We start from the raw sequence: 25,270 nt of genomic DNA, 5'->3' as shown, positions 1-25,270 counted from the left end.
CAACAAAGAGGCACTCAGGGGAGACGCTTAGGCACAATTATATGCAAGTTTAACCTCTCCTTTGCAGTAACGAGCTTCATAAAGGCAAGTCCCACAGTAGAGGGCTCGGCACATCAAACCGCCGTCCCAATGTTTGTGACAACATCAACACCAGTCCAGGTGAGGATGCCCAACACTTCTGCACCTTCCCCCAGATCCTTGGGCGAGGGGGGTGGGGGGTGCTGTAAATATATTTTTTATTCTCTGCCCAAATTACTTTGGGATGTGTCACTATTTCACTCTAACCTATACTAACCTACTGTATCTCACTTCCTATTCAAAGTTCCATGTAATTGTGGTGTTTGAACAAACTGACTGTAGAGTTATACCGTTTAGAAAATATAGATCCTGCACCAAATAGACATCTCTTCCCTTGGTCTCATATGGAAGTTGAAGTTTTAAAACACAGTCGGTTTCGACCTTTACCCTTTGGCCCAGTTTGCCCTAGTCTTAACCAGATTTGCTTCATTCATATCACTAATTGAAGTCTGGGCTCTTTCTCAGCTTTTTTTTTTTTAACAATTGCTGTATGCACTAATACTGACATTCATATCTGCTGAGCTCTAGCTCGAAATTTCAGGTGTCTCAGAGATATGCATTGTTCCAGAGACCAATCAGGTTATACACTAAGGGATCAGCATCTCAAAGTTTAGAGACAGGCATTACAATTCAGGAATAGAGTTGACTGCTGTAAGAGCTTACAATCTGGGGACCGTTACAGTAATCATTTCCACGTTAGGCTGTGTTCTAAGATTCTATTCTGAGTTTACACATTGTAGTTAGTCCATATTGGTGAGGCATTATAGTGCTTGTGTTTATTTCTGGCATACTTCACTCAAATACTGTGTACAGGATCCATTCACCTTGTTGCGTGTCTCACAGCTTCACTCCTTCTCATAGTTGCTCAATATTCCATTGTATGCATACACTACAGTTCACCATTCTGTTCCTTAGTCTATGGACCCTTAGGTCACCTCCACCCATTGCAAATCATGATTACTGCCTCCATGAACACCAGTTTGCAAATGTTCATTCATGTCTCTGCTCTCAGATCTTCAAATGACATACCCCATAATGGGGTTGCAGGACCTTATGGTCCCCACATACTTAACTTTTTATGGAACTACCACACTGACCTTCAGAAAGGCTACACCATTCTACCTGCTCATCAACAGTAGATAGGTACATCCCTCTCACCATGTTTTCTCCAACACTTTTACTCCTATATATATCTTTTCCTACAATTTTATAGTTATATTCATATACCATACATTTTTCCACAGTGTACAATCAGTTGTTCATGATATCATCATAAAGTTGTACATTTATCACCACAATCAGCACTTGAACAGTACTGTACAGTTTTTAAAAACATTGAAATATGTCATCAATAGATGTATTTACACAAAATCCATATACTCTTTTCCTTATTTGATATAAGATACACAACCAGAAAAAGAATTCATTTCTCATTTGTCCATAATACACAGTGGCTACCTGCAGTAGAAAGGGAGAATAACTTGGAGGGTAGAAACCATGGAAGGAGGTGAGTGGGGATCTTTATATTAAATATGCAATGATAGTGTATAGACTTTGCTGTATGAAAACTGTATTTTTTTCTTTTAATATAAAACTACTGTCAATGCCACAAAATAGAACAAGTTTCTGATCATTTTACACTGGCAAAAGGGAGGGAGCAGGCGGGCGTGGGAATGGCTTTTGCATTGGAGAAGTGTCAGGAGCCCCGGCCTCCGCGCCCTGCCCACGCTGTTCCCCAGCTCGGGTCTGCCGCTTTCCCATGAAATGTTGTGCACAAATATATGTGCAAATGTCCCCTAGAAAGTGAGAAAAGAAAAAGGGGGTTTGAAAAAACAGTCAAAAGGTTTTCTTCATTTCATGCAACAATTGTAGTTGAAGGGTTTCTTGAAGAGTATAGAAAAAACCCAGGCTTGGTTTGTGTGCATCTTTGCATTGCAGGAATCTGAGGTTGGTGCCCAGGCGGTGGTGGCCAGCCCTGGGGAACGGGGTTGGAGCGCAGCACCGGGCCCTGCTGGGGCTTGAGGGAGAGTTTCTCTGCGAAAACCCCATCCTGCAACAGGCCAGCATCGGGGTCTTTGGTCACAAACTCAGTGATGCTGAAGACAAACTGTAGGCACCCCAGCTTGATGTAGCTGCCGTGGTGCAGTCAGGCTGTGCCCTCCCTGCCAGCCCCACTGCCCCCAATCAAGCTTGAGCTGCTGGCTTTGCAGTTGCACAGGTGGTTTTGGAGTCTGCCTTTCCATCCACAGGAAGGACAATAAAGGAAACCAGCATTCATCATATCTTTATCTTGCATGGCCTAATTAAGTGTTTGGGGTGAATAGTTCTAATGTTGGTGACCCAGTGTTACAATCACCTTTAAAATGGAACATGGGGTTTATGTGTGTATCAAGCAAAAACCCTAATATTTGGGAAAAGATTGCTTTAAAATCTAAATTCCAGGACAAAATGCAAACAACCCAACGTGCCTGAGCACTTCTGTCGGCTCCTAGGGGTAGGAATGGAATTGTCACTCACGGTGTGCACAGGTTGAGTGGAGGCAGCCAAGAGCTCTGAAAAAGGCAGTGACCGGTTTGCGAACGCAGCGCCTGCTGACCAGCAACCTCGCCGACATTTGGGATTGTGAGACCTTTTAACATTTGTGATCTGCTGACCTGGGTCGTTTCCCTGATGATAGTAGGTTGAGCATTTCTCATGGGTTAATCCAGCCTTCATATAAAGTGTCTATTCACATGTTTTTGCCCATTCTTTTATGTGAAATGATTCATAAATAACCTTTTGTCAATTAGTGTGTTGCAACCATTTTCCCATTTGTATTGCTTATTTTTTAGTAGAATTTCTTTTGATTTCTTGATTTTAATGTTGTCTTTTTAGTGTCTCTCACACTATCTGTGGTGATGGACCAGTTTTTGTTTTGTGTTGTGTTTTTTGTCCTTTGGCAGATAGAAATGTTCTAAAATAAAATCAAATTCTTAATAAAAATTTTTTAATGGAAAAAAATTCAAACAACCCCAAAGCTGAAATAACCAGAGTCTTTTTCAATGTATAATGATGGTTGATGTTATGTAGAAACAGTCAAAGATCACATTTTGTTCCAAATACTTATAGGTTGTCCACATGAATTCTTTTAGGCTCTGTACCAAGCGCTAGGTACACAAAGGTGAATTGGATACAGACCTGCCCTTAAAAAGTTCACATTCTTTTAGGGAAAACAATGATGGTGGCAAGGGGTAAGTTGGGGGACTTCAGTTGTCCCCTTTTCCATTTTCTCCCTTTACCTACCAGGCATACCCATTCTTTGATATGGGCAGTTTCACTGAACATGTCTTTTTGAGGAACACAACTCATCCAATAACACAGCCCCAGAAGAGCGAGTGGCAAGATGAGTGACAGGAGACGGAATCAGCTCTGTAAACCCAGGGCCCACATGTAATCTGGCTTCATTGCATGGAGCATCTCTGGGGAGAGCAGTAAGAGCTCTAGACAAATGAAGGGTCTCCTCATATGCCATGCTAAGGAATTTGGATGATGGTTTGTTTACTCGTCTCTCCTCTTCCCAACTACCTCTGAGATCGTGGGATGCTTGCTGTGTTTTATTCTTTGTTGGAGTTGTAACTCCTATCACAGTGACTGGTCAGCCCATTGCAGGCATCAAATGTGTATGCTTGAACGAATGCAGCTTTTGGGGAGCCATGGAGGAAAGCAAGGCGAGCAAAATAGAAGTCAGAGAAGAGTCTGGAAGCTAGGGCTATACTGAGGGATGGGGACTGAGGCAATGGCTATGGTGTGGGGAGCAGCAGACAGATCAGAGAGACACTTAGGAAGTAGAATGAGCAGTAGGTGAATGAGCTGGAGATGGCCTCTGGCCATGGATGTTGGTAGCAGGGGCAGGCAGGGGCAGGGCCACCCACGTAAGGATTAACTAGAACAGGGTATTCCTTGATCCTTCCATGTAAATAGAAATGTGCAGTTTCTGGATTGCCAATGTTTAGAGATTAAATTAACCAAATAATTTAAATAAATAATTTAATTTTGTTGGGACTTCGAGTCTCTGTTCACGAATTCCAATTATGGGGTGGTCCTCTGTGGTGGACTGATGGTTTATTTTAAATGAGATGTTCTGAACCTAGTCTGATAGTAGCTTTTACATCAATCATTCCACACTGAAAATTTCAAATACAGTGATGGTGGTAGTGTTGGGGATCCTATACATTATTATCCTTTGGTGCATAAAATAGTGCCCTGCACACAGCAAGGGGGCCATAAAAAAATTTTGTTTTTAAAATTTTTATTGTAACAGCATATATACAATACAAAACTTCCCATTTTAACCAATTATCTGTGTACATTTCAGTGATATCAATTACATTCACAATACTGTGTCACTATTGCCACCATCCATTACCAAAACTTTTTACCCCAAAGAGAAACTCTGCACCCATTAAGCAATAATTCCCCTGCTCCCTGCAGCCCGTGGTAACCTGTAATCTACTTTCTGTCTCTATGAATTTGCTTATTCTAGGTATTTCATAGAAGTGAAATCATACAATATTTATCCCTTTGTGTCTGACTTATCTCACTCAACATGATGCCTTCGAGGTACATCCAAGTTATAGCATGTATCAGAACTTCATTCTCTTTTATCTGTAAGTATTTTTGGGGTAAATGAATGAATGAACACTGCTCCAAGATCATCAACTTGTAAATCACACTGATGATTCTTCATTGATTCATTCAACAAATATTTATTGTTTGCCTACTAGTACCAGACACTTCTGGGCATGGAGGACACAGCAGTAAACAAAACAGACTGAAATTCCTGCCCTCATGAGTTTATATTCTTTGGGGGGAGGCAGACAATAAACAAGAACATTAAGTAAAATGCATACATTGTACCATGTTACATTACATATAACATATATATTATTACTATTATTTTTATTATTATTTCATGTTATATTATTTAGGTGCTGATCATTTCTAAGGAGGAAAATGAAGCCTGGAAGGGAGAAAGGGAATACTGGGGTCAGCAGCACAGCAAGGGGGCTTAGAATTTTAGAGAAGCCAGGGTAATCCTCACTGAGAAGGTGCATTTGCTTTAAGATCTGAAGAAGGCAAGAGAGTGAGCCATGTGGATCTACGAGGGAAGAGCAGTCCAGGCAGAAGGAACAGCCAGTGCAAAGGCTTGAGATGGGTTCCAAGAGAGAGAGAGAGGAGAGAAAGTTCAAGCACTGAGCCTTGAGGCACTTTAATATTGAGTTAGCAAGATTAAGGAAGAACCAGCAAAGGAGATGGAGAAGGGGCAGCCAACAAGGGAGGAGGAGATCTAGGAGAGTGTGGGACCCTGGAAGCCAATCGAAGGGCATGTTCAAAGGAAGAGAGAATGAAAAATGGGTCAAATGCAGAAGACAGGTCAAGTAAGACGGTAGCTTAGTTGGAGCTCTTTAGACAAACCATGTATAATTAAATTAAAATTTGAAACACATTTTCCAAGAAGGACATTTTTCACGTATAGGGTTTTAGTGAATTTCAATGTCAAAATGATCAGTGAAGTTAGTGGTTAAGAGCGCAGGCTTCTTGGGAGCTGGAAACCTGTACTTGAGTGTCAAGCTATGTGATCCTGGGCAGTTAATCTACTGAGCTTCAGGATTCTCTGTAAAACAAGAATAATCATAGTCCCCACCACATAGAGCTGTTGGGAGGATAACAGGAGACAATTGGAGCAAATTAGCAGGGTGCCTGGCTCATCATTAAGTGTCCAACAAATTGTTAGTTATTACACATATCATAGGATGACTCAGGTAAGCACATGACTGTTGGCTACTTTTGCCTAGGCATTCAAAAAGAAAATGGAAAAGCCTTCCTTTTAGTTAAATGAAGACTTTTAGTAGAGAAAAAGAAAAGACAACCAAAATTAGCATTTTGCAGGTAAAATGGTAATTTTAGCATAATTGAGCATCATGTTAAAAAAAAATCTCTGAAACAATCATTCCAACTGAACAATGGAAATGTAGACTTGGCTCACAGGAAGGGAGGGAAATTTCGACTTTAAAAAGTCCTGGCTTAGTTATTTTAGTAACTAGTATGTTAGGCACCAAAATTCTGTCTGTTTTTAAAGGCTTTGCTTCAGCTTTTATTTGTTTTCTGTATTTAAGCAAATAAACTCCCAGTGTTTTCCAAGAGCATTTTGACTGGGTCGCTGCTCTAGTTTGCTAATACTGCCAGAATGCAAAACACCAGAGATGGATTGGCTTTTATAAAAGGGGGTTTATTTGGTTACACAGTTACAGTCTTAAGGCCATAAAGTGTCCAAGGTAACACATCAGCAATCGGGTACCTTCACTGGAGGATGGCCAGTGGTGTCCGGAAAACCTCTGTTAGCTGGGAAGGCATGTGGCTGGTGTCTGCTCCAAAGTTCTGGTTTCAGAATGGCTTTCTCCCAGGACGTTCCTCTCTAGGCTGCAGTTCCTCAAAAATGTCACTCTTAGTTGCACTTGGGATGTTTGTCCTCTCTCAGCTTCTCCAGAGCAAGAGTCTGCTTTCAATGGCCGTGTTCAAACTGTCTCTCATCTGCAGCTCCTGTGCTTTCTTCAAAGTACCCCTCTTGGCTGTAGCTCCTCTTCAAAATGTTACTCACAGCTGCACTGCGTTCCCTCTGCCTGTCACCTCATTTATATGGCTCCTCTGATCAAGGCCCACCCTGAATGGGTGGGGCCATGCCTCCATGGAAATTATCTCATCAGATTTATCACCCACAGTTGGGTGGGGCACATTCCATGGAAACACTCAAAGAATTACAATCTAATCAACACTGATAACGTCTGCCCACACAAGATTACATCAAAGATAATGGCGTTTGGGGGGACATAATACATTCAAACTGGCACAGTTGCTCCAGAGAAAAGCAGGATATAAGCTTGCCCACAAAGCCAAATCAAAACAAAGGGCACACACCATTGCCACACATCTGGTGACCAGATAAGTTCACTAAATCTCAGCTGGGCTGGCAGTTCCTTGAGAGCAGAAAACTTGTATTAGATGCCCCAAGAACAAAGCTGTACGTGGGATGGATGCTTAACATATGTTACTTGAAGGACGGAGGAGTGAAGCACTTCACTGTCTGAGAACAGTTAAACCTACACCTGATGTGACACAATCAGGTAGGTTTTGGTGTTAAAAAGTCACGTGTTGAGTGGTGGAGTTCTCATTCATTACTTGTGGGAGTACAAATGGAGACCACTCTTCTGGAAAAGAAATTTAGCAACATTTATCAAGAGCTATAAAGCATTTGATCCCTTTCTGGCTGTGTGTCCTGGGGAAAAAATCTAAAATGGAGATAATAACTGTGCCAGTTTGGATATATTATGTCCCCCAAGAAAAAGCCATGATCTTTTAATCCAATCTTGTGGGATACTGGGATTAGGTTGTTTCCATGGAGCTGTGACCCACCCAACTATGAGTGACACCTTTGATTAGGGTGTGACCTCTTGATTGAATGTTTCCATTGAAGTGTGGCCCTGCCCATTCAGCATGGGTCTTGATTAGTTTTACTAGAGTACTTTAAAAAGAGCCACACAGGCCCAGTGCAGCTACAGCTGAGACAGACATTTTGAAGACTGCCGTTGAAAGCTGACACTGACATTTTGGAGAATGCTATTTTGAAACGCAACCTGGGAGCAAGCAGCCACCAGCCATGTGCTTTCCCAGCTAACAGAGGTTTTCCAAATGTCAATGGCCCTTCTCCAATGAAAGTGCCCTATTGTTAATGACTTACCTTGGACACTTTATGGCCTGAAGACTGTAACTTTGTAACCAAATAAACCCCCTTTATAAAAGCCAATCCATTTCTGGTATTTTGCATAATGGCAGCATTAGCAAACTGGAACAATAACTGTACACAGAAAGAAGTTCACTGCATTCATACTTGTGATATTGTAAAGTAAGAAACAAACTAAATATCTAACAATGGAAGGATAGGTAAGTGTAAGTCAGTAGCTCTATTGGGTGGAATATTAATAGTTATTAAAAATAATGTTTCCTCCCTTTTCCCCTTCAATATTGAATGTTTACAATGTTCCAGGTACTATTTGAAGCATTTGGGATACATCAAAGGAAAAATAAAGATGCTGTTCTGATAGTGTTGACATTTTGTGGGGAGAGAGGTAGGAGAAGGAGACAGAGAATATGGGGTAAGTTAGAAGGCTCTCGGTATTATGAAAAAGAAAGCAGAGTTGGGTAAGGAGTATGGGGGTGAGGGTGGATGACCAGGCTCTGTTTAAGACAGGTGAATGTAGACCTCATCCAGTGGGAAAGAGGCAAAGACTGAGGTCAAGTTTGGAGCCAAGGAGTCATCTAGGTGACTTACAAGACTGTATAATAGTAGGGAAAATACTTGTATTAAATGAAAAGCTGAGTACAAAATGCATGTGAAAAGTGATTTACACTATACAATTTAAAAGGAAAACTGCATAGAGGGGATCAAAACCGGAAAGAAACAGTAAACAGCAATAAAAGTTTGTTGGAGGGGTAAGACTTTGATGCTTTTTTCTTCTTTCCATTTGGCATATTTGAATTTATCTTTAATGAGTGTGTTTAAACGTTAAAAGAGAAAATCCACGATCCTTAAACAGAAGCGGCGTGGGATGGGGCTTCTGGGGGGGAGGTCCCACCGCGCGCCCCGCCCACCGCGCGCCCCGCCCACCGCGCGCCCCGCCCACCGCGCGCCCCGCCCACCGCGCGCCCCCGCTCAGCCGGCTCTCCGGCTCGCGGCCGGTAGGGGGAGCGCGGCGTCCTCTCGGCGTTTCCCAGCCCCGCGACTTCCCACAGGGCCCCGCGCGTCATGGGCGGCGCGAAGAGTAAGGATCTTGGCCTACCGCGTTAGCGGCAGGCCAAGGGCAAGCGCAGTTGGGGCCGCCGTTGGTCAGGTACGACTGAGGAGCGAAGGGAACGACAGCACTCTCCAGGCAGCCCAGGCCGATCCCCCGATGCTTGGGGGAAAGCGCCCCGGACCCCTCGGCCATGCATAACCTCTCCTTTGTCGCGGTGCCGGCTCTGCGCCAAGTTAGAGACTCCTAGAAACGGAGGACTGTGACGGGAGGCCGCCCGACCCGCGAGGCCTTACCTCCCCGGGCGCTAGGGATGCCCTGCCTGGCGGAGAAGAGTGACTTCCCTTAACTTACTCAAAGAAAAGAGGCCGGAGCCTGGCCGAAGGTCTGCCTCAGGCCGGTAGCTTTCAGAAAGGTAGGAGGTGGAAGGAGGAGTGTTCCCGCACCGCAAGGAGCTGCCTGAAAACGTTTTCAGGAACAAAACCAAGAGGAATTTTTAGCCTCTTTATGCCCAGGGGCTATTTTGAGGGTGTACTTTTGTTAGAAGCATCGTGTTTCAAAAGAAGATATTAGAGGGAAAGAGACTTACTAAGTCCCCGGGTTCACTTTCACCTCACAAGAAACCAGAAAGGACCCCGATATGAGGGTGGGAAACCCAACTGGAGCTTAAGCGCCAAGAGAATTTTAGGCCCATTTAACAGGAGATTCTGACTGGATAGGTCTAGGGTGGGGCCCACGTACCCCCCCTCTATCGCCAAGAATCTTACCAGAAAATTTTCTCCTCTTGCCCCTCTCTCCAAGTCCCTTTCATTTTAGGCACTTTTCGGACACCTCCATCCCACTTTATTCCTTAAACTACTCTATGGGAAAGATGTGTATATTTTCTCCGTTTTGCAGATGATAAAATAATAGCTAATGTTACTAAGCACTGACAGTGTGGTGGGCTTGTTTCATCTTGTTTCATCTTCCCAACAACACTGAGATAGCTTTATTGTAACCCCATTTACAGATGAAGAAACTGAGGCACAAAGAGGTCATGAAACCTGCCCAGAGTCATGCAGCTAGTAAGTAGCAACACAAATTTGTAGTACATTTGTGAACAAATGCAAATGAGGCTATTTGACTCCAAAGGCCAGGGTGATTATTCAGCCTCCCATTTTTACAGATGTGAAAAGTGAGATAAAAAAGTGACTTGCCCAATTGGTGGAATTACTAAATACTGTAGGAGATGTATCTTTCAGAGGCTTCCAATTTAGATAATAAGCTGCATATGATGAAAGAACAAAGAGGAGTGGTAAAAACAGCCAAGTGGGGAGGGCGGCTCCCTTAGAAGAGGTAGGATTTGGGCAGGGGTGCCTGAAGGGGGAAGAACCTTCTTTCTGGGGTCGCAGCTAGTGAGACCATCCTGGAGACAGAAATAGTAGGATATTTATCTTAATGGAGTTGAAGACTTAGTTGGGGAAAGAGAAGAATGGGAGAAAAGTTTGGGTTGGGAAAGCTCCTGGTCAAAGGTCAGGTAGCTAATTTTTGGCAATCACTTGAGTCTCTTCTCAACTTGCAATGAAGGGATTTCAGTAGATGTGTCTCAGATTCGCCTTTTGTGTACCATCTTCAGGTCATTTTTTTATATCATGTACTACCATTTATTTAATATTTTTCTTTACACCACTTTTAAAAAATACTTTTTTAAAAAATTGGAAAATACCATACAGGTAGAAAAGTGCATTTATCATAATACAGCTTTACTACATTTTCACAAACTGAACATGCGGTAGAGCCAGCACCCAGATCAAGAAACAACATTTCTAGTACCCCAGAAGTCCTTCTGTTGCCTCTTTTCAAGTCACCCCCCTTCCAAGTGCAGCCATTACCCTGATTTCTAATAGCTTAGAAGAATTTCTCCTCTTTACTTTTTGAAACTTACATTTAGCCTCCTTTTAAGCTTTAATCTGTGAAACCACTGCTTAGTTCTGGATATTTTTCTATATACACATGTATATACATAACTACTGAAAGAATGCTGTTTCATGTACTACCTACGAACATTCTAGATGCCGTTTCCTGGAGTACCATCAATAGTTTGCATACAAAGTTTAGGGAAATAGTGGACAACACTATTTCTAAATTCCATCCCAACTTAAAATTATATGGCTAGGTTTCAAGAAATTGATTTCTTAAATAAGCAGCCAGGTTATAGTGTGAAGTTTCTCACAATCTGGCCCAAGTTTTGATGATGAAGAATATCTCGATTGACTGACCCTTTAGCCAAGCATCTATTATTTATGAGGCTCTGGGGACGCAGGGGTGAAGAAGGCATGATTTCAGCCCTTGAACATACAGTTTAGTGGAGAAGAATGAAATGGAAAATGCAGTGTCATGATGTGTAATCCTAAAAGTAGATGGATACAAAATATTTGGAGAAAATAGCAGAGGGGTTTAACTGCTGGGCTCTCAGGGTTTCATTTGTATTTCTGCCCTGACATGCCTTCCATTCTATTTTAATTAACTCATAAACATTTATTTCTCCTGTTGGATTTTTGAGTATCAGGAATGTGTCTTGTGCATTACTGTATCTCCCACAGTCCTTGACGCACTGCCTTACAGATTTAGTTGGGATTCAGTAAATGTGGGTATGGGGCCATATATAAATGTGGTCTGTATGGCAAAGGGCAATTTGTTTTGAGTGAAGAACCTTCCAAAAACCAATGCTAACACTGACTAGCTTCTCTAGCCAGGAGGTGAGGAGGCAGTGTTTCTCAAAATGTGGTTCCAAGACTTCCTGCACAAAAATTATCTAATGGGGTGGGGATGTTTAGGTTAAAAATGCGTTTTCCTGATCTCCACCCTAAACCTCCTAAATCAGCATGCTGAGCCTGGAATTTGCTTTTTTGATGCTTTAGGTGATTCTATTTGAAGCATGGTCTGAGCGCATGATAATGAGGTATTTGGACCAGGGTGAAGCCACTGTGTTCTGGGCAGTCTTCTGTCTTCAGCAATAGGCTGAGGTGTGGGTGGAGGTGGCTATAATCAACAGATTATTGAGGCTGATAAACTGAGTCATATGTAGTAACAGGAAATTGAAAGCTGTGGTGCCCAGCCAAAGATCATCCTGACTGACGTGTTAGGAATCTGCAATCAGAAGTTCACGTTGCATGATTTTCTAGAGAATTGAAGAGAAAACTTGCTTTTTACCCAATTAACTTGGTAATTTAAATAAAAGTCTGTTCATTGTTTGGATCTTCACAGTTGAATGTTCACTTCTTTGTATTAATATATCGTGAGTATTTTGAGTTTAAATACTTTAAAAAGCTTTAAATAGCTTTTTGTTTAGTCTTTTATTTCTAAGTGTGTTTTAGATTGACAGTTGGACTAAATCCTTGAAAGAAGGGATGAATCTTTATGCTGTTTCTTTACCTTTATAGAATATCAGGGAGTGTTTAGTGAGTATTCCTTATATATTTGTTTTCAGCTCTCAGCTTTATTTTGCTGGTGGAAACTAGTCTACATTTGTACTGTAAATCATCACTATTTGATGTTAAAACAAACTATTTGTTACCTCCTGGTTTAAGTGATAATGCAGTGGTTTTTCAGCTGGTGTGTTGAGTGCCTTATAGGTGTGCTACCAAATTTTCATCATTATGTAAAAGTTATTTTTGTCACAGTTGTTTGTGTGTGTGTACTGAAGGTGTATATGTATACCCACTTCAGATGTTAGTGTCTGTTAGATGAAAATTGAGTTGAGCAAGAGCTGTAGAAGTGGTGTAGACCGGGGAACAACTTGTTGTGAGAAAAATTCAGGGGCTATAGTTGAGGGATTGAAAATTTAAACATCTCCAGAGACAGACAGATAATATAAATCAGTGAAACATGCAGATGGTATAATATTAGGGAGTGGTGGAGATTGGGGTGACCTGAGGAGAGAATGCTCTACAAAAGGGGCAATATCAACTCAACTCCAGTTGTTGGGTGGGAAGATGAGTCTGGTGTTGCCAGATCTTACGACTTTTCAAAGGAAACTGGAAGTCCAGATTTGTTTATTATTTTTGTGACGTATTATAGTTTGTAAAGACTAACAACTAATTTAAGTAAATAAAACAAAATGCTAAGAACCAAACAAGGTATAACTGCAGGTAAATATGGAATGTGGAGGTGTGGAATAATGTCAAGTTGGCATACATTAAAATATATATATATATATAGATCAGTTGATCATGGACTTCTGGGGAAGATAGTGGAGTAGGAAGCTCCAGGACTAACTCCTCCTCCGAAACAGCTAGTGGACAGGCAGGAACTGTCTGAAACAACTTGTTCTGGAGCTCTGGAGGCCAGGGGAGCACTGTATAGCATCCAGGGAAGACCAAAAGGAAAAGGCTGAGAAACTGCTAAAAACTGTGAGTAGCTCACTCTGCAGCAACTACCAATGCCTATTCCCCACTCTTGAGGCGGGTTGCCTCGGGGTCCAGTTCCTGGCTGGCTGCTGTAGCCAGAGAGGGTTGTGGAAATCCTCTTCCCCAAGAATGGGAGGGAAAGGGGCACAGCTGAGCACTGATTGCAGCTTTAGATCAGTGAATTCAGATTGTGGATCCTGGCTCTGAGCTGCTGTTTCAGCCAGCTCCAAACAGGGAGAGGTGCAGCCATTGTTTCCACCTGCCCCTAACGGGCATAGGCAGTGAAGGTTTAAAGACACAGTGCCTCCCTAGGGCTGGGGGGAAGATTTCTAAAAGATACCATTTATTGGCAAACCAGGAAGTGCTGCTTCAGGGACTTGTCCAAATGCTCTTGGTGTCTTTCCTGACACTCTCCTCAGGACTCTTTGGAGCTGGTCGACGCCCCTTTCATGAGTTTCTGGCCCTGCATGGCTGGGAAATACTGACTTGGGAAAGTTCTCTGGAGTAACCCTCCTCCCAGAATTTTCCCTCCAGACAAAAGCAGCTACAAAAAGGAGTGTAAAAAAAAATGTATCTATATATATGTATATATATAGATAGATAGATAGACGGATAGAGGCAAAACAAAAGCAGAACAGACAGATCAAGATTCCCAGAGAAGGAACAGAGGAAAGGAAGGTTTCTATTGGAAGTGAAATAATTGCACAAATAGTGCAATCTTAAAAATTCTGCATATCCAGGGCAAGAATCACATGAAGAAGAACTGAAAAAAATCTGATCGGTTAAATATGGGCAATTCTAAAAGTCTAGAATAAGTTGAACCAAGTGTCAAAGAAGAGTTTTAACAGAAAGCCAATCAACAATAAAACTCTAGGCAAGAGAGAGAAACTGACCTTCAGAGTAAACTCATCAAGATAATCAGATAATCAGATAATCAGCAAAAAATTACAAGCCATATTAAGAAATAGGAAGATATGATCCATTTAGAGGAACATACTAAAACTTCAGAGGAGACACAGAATTTGGAGCAACTGATCAAAGATATTCAAATAAATCTAAGTTCAATTAGATGAACGAAAATATGGCTAAAGAGATAAAGAATATTAAGAAAACACTAGGTGAGCATAAAGAAGAATTTGAAAGTATAAAAAGAAGCATAACAAAGTATGGGAGTGAAAGGCACAATAGATGAGCTTAATAATACACTAGAGGCGCTGGGTCCCAGCAGCTTGGGCAGTGGGAGAAGCAACAGTGGCTAGCAGCCCAGCTTTGCAAAGGCTATCAGCATGCCACAGCCTGTAGCATCCGGCACGTGCCTGCTCCACTGCCAAGATGCCCAAGAGGAGGATCAGCTTGGCTGAAGGTGCAGGGAAGGAGGAGCCCAAGAGGAGGTTGGCAAGGCTGTCAGCTAAACCTGCTCCTGCAGAAGTGGAAATGAAGCCCAAAAAAGGGCAGCAGGAAAGGATAAGTCTTCAGGCAAAAAAAGTGCAACAAAAAGGAAAAGAGGAGCAAAGGGAAAACAAGCTGAAGGGGCTAACCAAGAAAATAAAGATTTATTTGTAGAAAATGGAGAAACTAAAAGTGAAGCCTCTGATGAAGCAGGAGAGAAAGAAGCCAAGTTTGATTAATATCGTATACCATGTCTTATCGGTGGTACCTGCTTCTCCCTTCTTATACAATCCAAAGGAATATTTTTATCAACTATTTTGTAAATGTAAGTTGTTAGTAGCTTTAGAAGAAACATTTTTAAGAAGGAGATTGAAATCCCACCTTGTCCCGTTTTTTAAGTGTAAATACTTTTTTTTAAGAGGAGAAATCATTTGCTGGTTGTTTATTTTTGGTATAACCAGAAAATAGTGGGATACTGAATTATGGGAGGCTTTGACTGTCTTGGATGTCAACTTTAACATTCCATAGTGGGGAGGGGAGTCATTTTTATACCCTATAATACGACATGTACTTAATGATGACTTGCAGTCACAGTCATGCATTTATTATGTGCTGAACCTTAAAAATTACTTCTATTCTTGTGGTTTTTTTTAGTAGAATTGCTTCTTAAAACTGGTCCCTGATCTTGGTTCTTCCTTTCAGAACAGCGTAGGTCATGGCTATCCAGTTTTCCTAATAACTTTGTTATATGCTGTGAAAGATTGGAAATGTGAGTGTGTAGTGTGTATGATATTAAATTGTGAATTAGTGGGACTTACGATGTAACAGCTTATCAAGATTTGAAGATATTGGTACTTAATATCCTCTTAGTGGAAACTTGCCTCCAAATTTTAAGCTGGCAAGTCAGTTGGAATAACTTTAGAAAAGAATTACAACTACACAGCTTTTTAGATTTTCAGTACATACATTAATGTGTACAAATTGTTCATAATATCTGTGTGCTGATCTTCAGAACAACCAATAAAATCTCAATTATGAAAGAAAAAAATACATTAGAGGCATACAACCACAGATTTCAACAGGCATAAGAAGGAATCAGTGAACTAGATAATTGAAATTTTACAGACAGAAGAATAGATAGAGAAAAGAATGGGAAAAAATTGAGCAAGTTTTCAGGGATTTGAATGATAGCAGGAAGTGCACAAGCACATGTGTCATGGGTGTCCCAGAAGGAGAAGAGGGGGGAAAGGGGACAGAAAGAATATTTGAGGAAGTAATGGCCAAAAATTTCCCAATTCTTATGACAGACATAAATATACACATCCAAGAAGTGCACCATACTCCAAACAGAATAAATCCTAACAGACCTACTCGGAGATGCATACTAATCAAATGACAAAGATGAAGAGAGAATCCTGAAAGCCGCAAGAGAAAAGCAATTCATCAAATACAAGGGAATCACAATAAGATTAAGTGCTGATTTCTCAACAGAAACTGTGGAGGTGAGAAGACAGTGGTATGATATATTTAAGGTACTGGAAATAAACTTCCAGCTAAGAATTCTTTATCTGGCAAAAAAAAAAAGTCCTTCAAAAAGGAGGGGGAGTTTAAAATACTTACAGATAAACAGAAACTGAGAGAGTTTGTCAACAAGAGATCTGCCTTATAAGAAATACTAAAGGGAGTTCTGTAGGCTGAAGTGTAAAGGCAGGAGAGAGAGGCATGTAGAAATGAAGGTTATCAGTAATGGTAACTAAAAGGGAAAGAGACAAAAATAAGACATATAAAAACCAAAGAATAAAATGGTTGAAGTACTGCCTTGACAGTATTGAATGTTAATGGATTATACTCCCCAATCAAAAGACACAGATTCACAGAATGGTTTTTAAAAAGTATTATCCAACTGTATACTGTCTACAAGAGACTCACCTTAGACCCAAAGACACAAATTTGTTGAAATGAAAGGTTGGAAAAATATATTCCATGCAAACAGTAACCAAAAAAAAAATCTAGGGTAGCTGTACTAATATCACACAAAATAGACTTTAAATGCAAAACTGTTATAAGAGACAAAGAAAGACACTATATATTAAAAAAAAGGGCAATCCACCAAGAAGAAATAATCATAAATATTTATGTATCTAACAGAGTTGCCATGAAATGCATGAGGCAAACATTGGCAACACTGAAGGGAGAAACAGATGTCTTTACAATAATAGCTGGAGATTTCAATACACCATTCTCTTCAATAGATAAAACATCTAGACAGAGGATCAGGAGGGGAACAGAGAACTTGAATAGTATGATAAATTAACTAGACCTAACAGACATATAAAGCATTGCACCCCAAAACAGCAGGATATACATTCTTCTCCAGTGTGCATGGATCATTCTCCAGGATAGACCACATGTTGGGTCATAAAACAAGACTCAAGAAATTTAAAAAAGATTGAAATTATACAAAACATTTTCTCTGACCATAATAGAATGAATCTGTAAATCAATAACAGGCAGAGAACTGGAAAATTCACAAACATATGGAGGTTAAACAACACACTCTTAAACAACCAGTGGGTCAAAGAAGAAATTGCGAGAGAAGTCAGTAAATATCTTGAGACGAATGAAAATATGAACACAACATATCAAAACTTGTGGGATGTAGCAAAAGCAGTGCTGAGAGGAAAATTATAGCCTTAAAAGCCTACATTATAAAATAAGAAAGAGCTAAAATCAAAGACCTAATGGCACACTTAGGGGAATTAGAAAATGAAGAGCAAACTAATCCCAAAGCAAGTAGAAGGAAAGAAAATAACAAAGGTTAGAATAGAAATAAATGAATTTGAGAATAAAAAAAAGAAAACGATAGAATTAACAAAACCAAAAGTTTGGTTCTTTGAGAGGATCAAAAAAACTGACAAACCCTTAGCTAGAATGACAAAGAAAAAAAGAGAGAAGGTGAAATAAATAAAAGAAATGAGAGGGGGGCATTGTTAGTGACCCCACAGAAATAAAAAGGCTCATTAGAGGGTAATATGAACAACTGTATGCTAACAAATTAGACAACTTAGATGAAATGGAAAAATTCCTAGAAACACATGAACAACCTACACCGACTCTAGAAGAAATAGAAGACCTCAAAAGATCATTTCAAGTAAAGAGATTGAATCAGTCATCAAAAACCTCCCAGTAAAGAAAAGCCCAGGTCCCCACCTTGATGGTTGCTGATGTGCTCACAGACATAGGGGACTGGTGGTTTGATGGGCTGAGCCCTCTACCACAGGACTTGCCCTTGGGAAGACTGTTGCTCCAAAGGAGAGGCTAGGCCTCCCTGTAAATGTGCCTATGAGCCTCCTCCCGAATGCCTCTGTTGCTCAGATGTGGCCCTCTCTCTCTAGCTAAGCCAACTTGGCAGGTGAAATCACTGCCCTCCCCACTATGTGGGATCTGACACCCAGGGGAGTGAATCTCCCTGGCAACATGGAATATGACTCCTGGGGAGGAATCTAGACCCGGCATCATGGGATGGAGAACATCTTCTTGACCAAAAAGGGGGTGTGAAAGGAAATGAAATAAGCTTCAGTGGCAGAGAGATTCCAAAAGGAGCCAAGAGGTCACTCTGGTGGGCACTCTTACACACAATATAGACAACCCTTTTTAGGTTCTAATGAATTGGGTATCTGGTGGTAGATACCTGAAACTATCAAACTACAACCCAGAACCCATGAATCTTGAAGACGATTGTATAAAAATATAGCCTGTTAGGGGTGACAAAGTGATTGGGAAAGCCATATGGACCACACTTCCCTTTGTCTAGTTTATAAATGGATGAGTGGAAACATGGGGAAGAAACAAAAAACCAGTGTTCTTTTTTACTTTAATTGTTCTTTTTCACTTTAGTTTTTATTCTTATGATCTTTGTGTGTGTGGTAATGAAAATACCAAAAATTAATTTTGGTGATGAATGGACAACTATATAATGAATGGTACTGTAAACAATTGAATGTATGCTTTTTTTGGTATGACTGCATGGTATGTGAATATATCTCAATAAAAATGAATTAAAAAAAAAAGAAAGAAAAGCCCAGGACTGGATGGCTTCACAGGTGAATTCACCAAGCATTCCATGAAGAGTTAGTACTAATCCTGCTCAAACTCTTCCACAAAATTGAAGAACAAGGAGCACTACCTAACTCATTCTATGAAGCCAACATCACCCTAATACCAAAGCCAGATAAAGATACTACAAGAAAAGAAAATTACAGATCAATTTCTCTAATGAATGTAGATGCAAAAATATTCAACAAAATACTTGCAAATCCAATCCAATAGCACATTAAACAATTATGTAGCATGATCAAGCGGGTTTTATCTCAGATATGCAGGGGTGGTTCTAATGTGAAAATCAATTAATGCAAGACACCACATTAACAAATTGAAGGGGAAAAACCACATGATCATCTTGATTGATGCAGAAAAGGCATTTGACAAAATCCAATATCCCTTCTTGATAAAAACACTTTGAAAGATAGGAATAAAAAGAAACTTCCTCAACATGATAAAAGGCAAATATGAAAAGCCCACAGCTAATATCATATTCATTGCTGAAAGACTGAAAACTTTCCCTCTAAGATCTAGAACAAGACAAAGATGCCCACTGTCACCATTGTTATTCAACGTTATACTAGAAATTCTAGCTAAAGCAGTTAGGAAAGAAAAAGAACTAAAAGGCATCCAAATAGGAAAGGAAGAAGTAAAACTTTCAACAGTTGTAGATGATGTGATCCTATATCTAGAAAGTCCTGCAAAATCTACAACAAAGCTACCAGAGCTAATAAATGAGTTCAACAAAGTGGTGGAATACGAGATTAACATGCAAAAATCAGTAGTTGCTCAAATGTGGCCTCTGTCTCTAAGCCAACTCTGCACGTGAACTCACTGCCCTACCCCCTGCATGGGACGTGATTCCCAGAGGTGTAAATCTCCCTGGCAACAAGGGACATGACTCCCAGGGATGAGCCTGGCCTTGGCATCTTGGGATTGAGAATGGCTTTCTTGACCAAAATGGAAAAAAAAAAAAAAAAAAAAAAAAAAAGAAAAAAAATAAAGCTTCAATGGCTGAGAGATCTCAGAGTTGAGAGGTCAATCTAGAGGTTATTCTTATGCATTATAGAGATATTCCTTTGTAGTTTCTTGTATATTAGGATACTTAGAAGGAAGTACCTGAATCTGTGGAATGATAATCCACTGGACTTGATTCTTGACAATAATTGTATAACTATATAGCTTTTATCGTGTGACCCTGTGATAGTGAAAACCTGATGATTGATATTCCCTTTAACCCCTGTGTATGGGAAGGGGAGTAATAAAATAATGACTAAAAATTTAAAAAAATAAAAAATAAAAAAAATTCAGTAGTATTGTATAAAGTAGTAATGAGTAATCTGAGGAGGAAATCAAGGGAAAAAATCCATTTACAACAACAACTAAAACAATCAAGTATCTAGGAATAAAGTTAACCAAGAATGGAAAGGACTTGTACACAGAAAACTAGAAAATATTACCAAAAGAATTCAAAGAAGACTTAAATAAATGGAAGGACAGTCTGTGTTCATGGATTAGAAGACTAAATATTGTTAAGACATCAATTCTACCTAAATTGATTTACAGATTCCACTCAATCCCAATCAAAATTCCAACAGCCTACTTTGCAGAAATGGAAAGGCCAGTTATCAAATTTGTTTGGAAGGGTAGGGAACCCCGAATAGCCAAAAACATCTTTAAAAAGAACAAAGCTGGAGGAGTCACACTTCCTGACTACAAAGCATATGACAAAGCTAGAGTAGTCAAAACAGCCTGGCACCATCATAAAGATAGATATATTGATGAATGGAATTGAATTCACAGTTCAGAAATAGACCCTCATATCCATGGCCAATTGATATTTGACAAGGCTGCCAAGTTCACTCAACTGGGACAGAACAGTGTCTTCAAGAAATGGTGATGGGAGAACTGGATATCCATATCCAAGAGAATGAAAGAGGACCTCTATCTCATGTCTTATATGAAAATAAACTCAAAATACATCAAGACCTAAATATAAGAGCAAGGACCATAAAACTTCTAGAAGAAAATATAGGGAAGCATCTTCAAGAACTTGTGGTAGATAATAGCTTCTTAGACTACACCCAAAGCATAAGCAATGAAATAAAAAATAGATAAATGGGACCTCCTCAAATTTCAAAACTTTTGCACTTCAAAGGACTTTGTGAAGAAAGTGAAAAGGCAACCTTCTCAATGTGAGAAAATATTTGGAAAGCACATATCTTATAATAGTTTAAAATCCAGAATATATATAGTAATCCTACAACTCAACAATAAAAAGACAAACAACCTAATTTTTAAAAATGTGCAAAAGAGTTGAAGAGGCATTTTTCCAAAGATGAAATACACATGGCTAAAAAGCACATGAAAAGATGTTTAACATCACTAGCTATTAGGGAAATTCAAATTAAAACCACAAGAATGGTCACTATTAAAAAACAGAAAACTGCAAGTTTTGGAGAGGATGTGGAGAAATAGGAACACTCATTCACTGCTGATGGGAGTGTAAAATGGCACAGCCATAAACAATTTTTCTTGTAGTCATCAGCATGTTCAAGTGCTGATTGTGGTGATAAATATACAACTTTATGATGATAACATGAACAACTGTACACTGTGGATAAATGTATGGTATGTGAATATAACTCTATAAAATTGTAGGAAAATATATATATAGGAGTAAAAGTGTTGGAGAAAACATGGTGAGAGGGACGAGGCCTCACCAATATGGACTAACTACAATGTGTAAACTCAGAATTGAATCTTAGAACATAGCCTAACATGGACATAGTAATTGTAATAGTCCCTAGATTGTAAGCTCTTACAGCAGTTAACTCTATCCCTGAATTGTAATGCCTATCTCTAAACTTTGAGATGCTGATCCCGTAGTGTATAACCTGATTGGTCTCTGGAACAATGCATATCTCTGAGACACCTGAAACTCAGAGCTAGAGCTCGGCAGATATGAATGTCAGTATTAGTGCATACAGCCACTGTCAAAAAAAAAAAAAAAAGCTGAAAAAGAGCCCAGACTTCAATTAGTGATATGAATGAAGCAGGTCTGGTTAAGACCAGGGCAAGCCAGGCCAAAGGGTAAAGGTTGAAACTGATTGTGTTTTAAAACTTCAACTTCCATATGAGACCAAGGAAATAGATATCTGTTTGGTACAGGATCTAAATTTTCTAAACGGTACAACTCTACAGTCGATTTGTTCAAACACCACAATTGCATGGAACTTTGAATAGGAAGTGAGATACTAGGTTAGTATAGGCTGGAGTGAAATAGTGACACATCCCAGAGAATTTGGGCAGATAATAAAAAATATATTTACAGCCTCCCCCTCCCCAGCCCCGAGGATCTGGGGGAAGGTGCGGATGTGTTGGACATCCTCACCTGGACTGGTGTTGATGTTGTCACAAACATTGGGACTGGTGGTTTGATGCGCTGAGCCCTCGAGCATGGGACTTGCCCTTGTAAAGCTCATTAACACAAAGGAGAGTCTAAACTTGCATGTAATGGTGCCTAAGAGTCTCCCCCTGAGTACCTCTTTGTTGCTCAGATGTGGCCCTCTCTCTCTCTAACTGAGCCATCTCAACAGGTGAACTTGCTGCCCTCCCCCCTATGTGGGACCGGACACCCAGGGGTGTAAATCTCCCTGGCAATACAGACTGTGACTCCCGGGGATGAATGTGGACCCGGCATCGTGGGACTGAGAGTATCTTCTTGACCAAAAGGGGGATGCAAAATGAGACGAAATAGTTTCAGTGGCTGAGAGATTTCAAATGGAGTTGAGAGGTCACTCTGGTGGACATTCTTATGCACTATATAGATAACACCTCTTAGGTTTTAATATATTGGAATAGCTAGAAGTAAATACCTGAAACTACCAAATTCCAACCCAGCAGTCTGGACTCCTAAAGACAATTATATAATAATGTAGATTACAAGGGGTGACAGTGTGATTGTGAAGACCTTATGGATCACACCCCCTTTATCTAGTGTATGGATGAGTAGAAACATGGGGATAAAAACTAAAGGACAAATGGGGTGGGATGGGGGGATGATTTGGGTGTTCTTTTTTTCACTTTTATTTTTTATTCTTGTTCTGGTTCTTTCTGATGTAAGGAAAATGTTCAGAGATAGATTGTGGTGATGAACGCATAACTATGTTACATACTGTGGACAGTGGATTGTATACCATGGATGATTGTATGGTGTGTGAATGTATTTCAATAAAACTGAATTTAATAAAAAACAAAAACAAAAACAAACAAACAAAAAAATGGCACAGCCATGGTTAAAGACAGTTTAGGGGTTCCTCAGGAAGCTAAGTATAGAATTGCAGTATGATCCGGCAATCCTGCTACTAGGTATGTATCCAGAAGAACTGAAAGCAGGGCCTTGAACAAATATTTGCACACCAGTGTTCAAAGCAGCATTATTCACAATTGCTAAAAGATGGAAGCAACCCAAGTGTTCATTGACTGATGAGTGGATAAACAAAATGTGTATATACGTACTGTGGAATATTATTCAGCTGTAGGAAGGAATGAAGTCCTGATGCATGTGACAACATGGATGAACCTTGAGGACATTATGTTGAGTAAAATAAGCCAGACACAAAAGGAGAATATTGTATGGTCTCACTGATGTGAACTAATTATAATAAGCAAATTAGAATAGAATCTAGAATATAGTTTACCAAGGGATAGAATGGGGTTAGAGAATGGGGAGCTGATGCTTAATTTGTGCAGAATTTCTATTCAGGTTGATTGTAAATGTTTGGAAATGGATAATGGTGATGGTAGCACCTTATTGTGAGTATAAATAACAGTGCTGAATTATGTTGGTGAATGTAGTTGAAAGGGCACATTTGGGATCGTGTATGTTTACTAGAAGGAAAGTTAGAATGTAAAACACAGGACTGCATAATGCAGTGAACCCTGTTGTGGAACATGGACTGTAGTTAATAGTATAAATATAAGAGTGTTCTTTCATGAATTATAACAAATGTATGGCACTATTACAAGGTGTTAATAGGGTAGTATATGGGAAAAAAGTGCCTAATATACATTGTGGACTATAGTTAACAGCAATATTTTAATATTCTTTCATCAGTTGTAGCAAAGGTACCACACTAATGCAAAGTGTCAATAATAGGAAGATATATGGGAACATTGTATTTTTTACATGGCTTTTCTGTAAACCTACAACTTCTCAAAATAAAAAAAAAACACAATAATTTTTAAAAAACAAACATTATGCTAAGTGAAAGAAACCAGACACAAACCTACATATTGTATGATTCCATTTATATAAAATGTAAACATAAATTTATCTATATAGAGAGAATTAGATTAGAGGTTATATAGGAATGGGGGAAGATAGAGGGATTGAGAAGTGACTGCTAATGGGTATGGAGTTTCTCTTTTTGGAGTAATGAAATTGTTCTAAAATTGTGGTGCTAAATGTACAACTCTATGATTATACTAAAAGCTGTTGATTGTACACTTTGGGTGGATTGTATGGTATGTGAATATATTTCAGTAAAACTACTTTAAAATATATATATGTATGTATAGGAGAAGCCATGGCAGAAAACAGTTTTTCTTAGATAGCAACACAATGCAGCAAAATGACTGAGTGAACAATGTGTCAAAGCATGGTTTTCGAAAAGTTAAAAACTGATTCTTGTACACAAATGAAATGGACATGTATTAAAAATTTATTCACTTATTAAATTCATCATAAATGAAGGACTCAGTAAGATGGTAAAGATGGCTTAAAGGAGAATCCAAGGAATATGGGACTTATGCAATCGTCAAAGAAATGCTGAATTGAATTTGCTATTAATTATAAAACTGGTTAATGTCCTACAGGGCGATGAAACTGTACTCTTTGGGGTTATTTGACAGAAATGTATGAATTAACATGAAACTTCTGTGTCTGGATTCTAGTAAAATAGTAAATAGCAAAGGCAAACACAGATACATTCTCTTAGAGAATTAAATAATTCTTGAGTGGACTTGTTAACCAGTGCACCAGTATGACATTGAAAGAACATTCAGTCATTTTCTTTCTTTTTATTTCCAAGTTCTGGATACTTTTTCCTTAAGACTGTGGATGTTGCCCTGTAGTTACGATTACCTTGGAATTGTTGCTCACTCATCTAGCACTGTTGTAAGCTGCTTAATTTCCTCAAATGTGCTGCCAAAATTCTGTGTTTTCGAGTATGTGCAGTAACCTGGAAAAGGATTAAAACCCTTGTGCTCAAATGGAAGGCATGCTCTCCTCTATATCCAGTTAATGATCGTTTCATTGAGTGCTTTATCATGAAGATTTATTTAGAAGTGGGCACTTGCTCTTGATCATCAAGTTTGTTTTAGGTTTAGAGAAGTAACCTTGTCTATTGGAACAAGAACTAGAGTTCATTATTTTATGTATGGAGTGATATCAAGGAAAAAGAGGAATAGAAGGAACTAGAATAT

At 39.6% G+C, this 25,270-nt stretch overlaps 1 protein-coding gene across 3 annotated transcripts in view; it reads left to right on the top strand.

Annotated features, from left to right (window-relative positions):
- Positions 1–8,973: 8,973 nt before the first annotated feature.
- TXNRD1 (thioredoxin reductase 1) overlaps positions 8,974–25,270 on the top strand; it is a 155,317-nt gene continuing 139,020 nt past the window's right edge. For 2 of the 3 annotated variants that reach the window (XM_037848323.1, XM_037848322.1), the window contains exon 1: positions 8,974–9,318. Coding sequence is in view for 1 of the 3 variants with exons in the window: in XM_037848320.1 (XP_037704248.1) it covers positions 9,913–9,967 (55 nt within the window). In the remaining 2 variants the exon portion in view is untranslated. Of the gene's footprint in view, positions 9,319–9,912; positions 9,968–25,270 lie in introns of all 3 variants that reach the window. The other variant, XM_037848320.1, reaches the window with a different exon arrangement.

The sequence above is a fragment of the Choloepus didactylus genome, chromosome 8, assembly GCF_015220235.1.
Source record: "Choloepus didactylus isolate mChoDid1 chromosome 8, mChoDid1.pri, whole genome shotgun sequence".
NCBI classification, from domain to species: Eukaryota; Metazoa; Chordata; class Mammalia; order Pilosa; family Megalonychidae; genus Choloepus; species Choloepus didactylus.
This window is presented reverse-complemented; position numbering and strand designations above follow the sequence as displayed.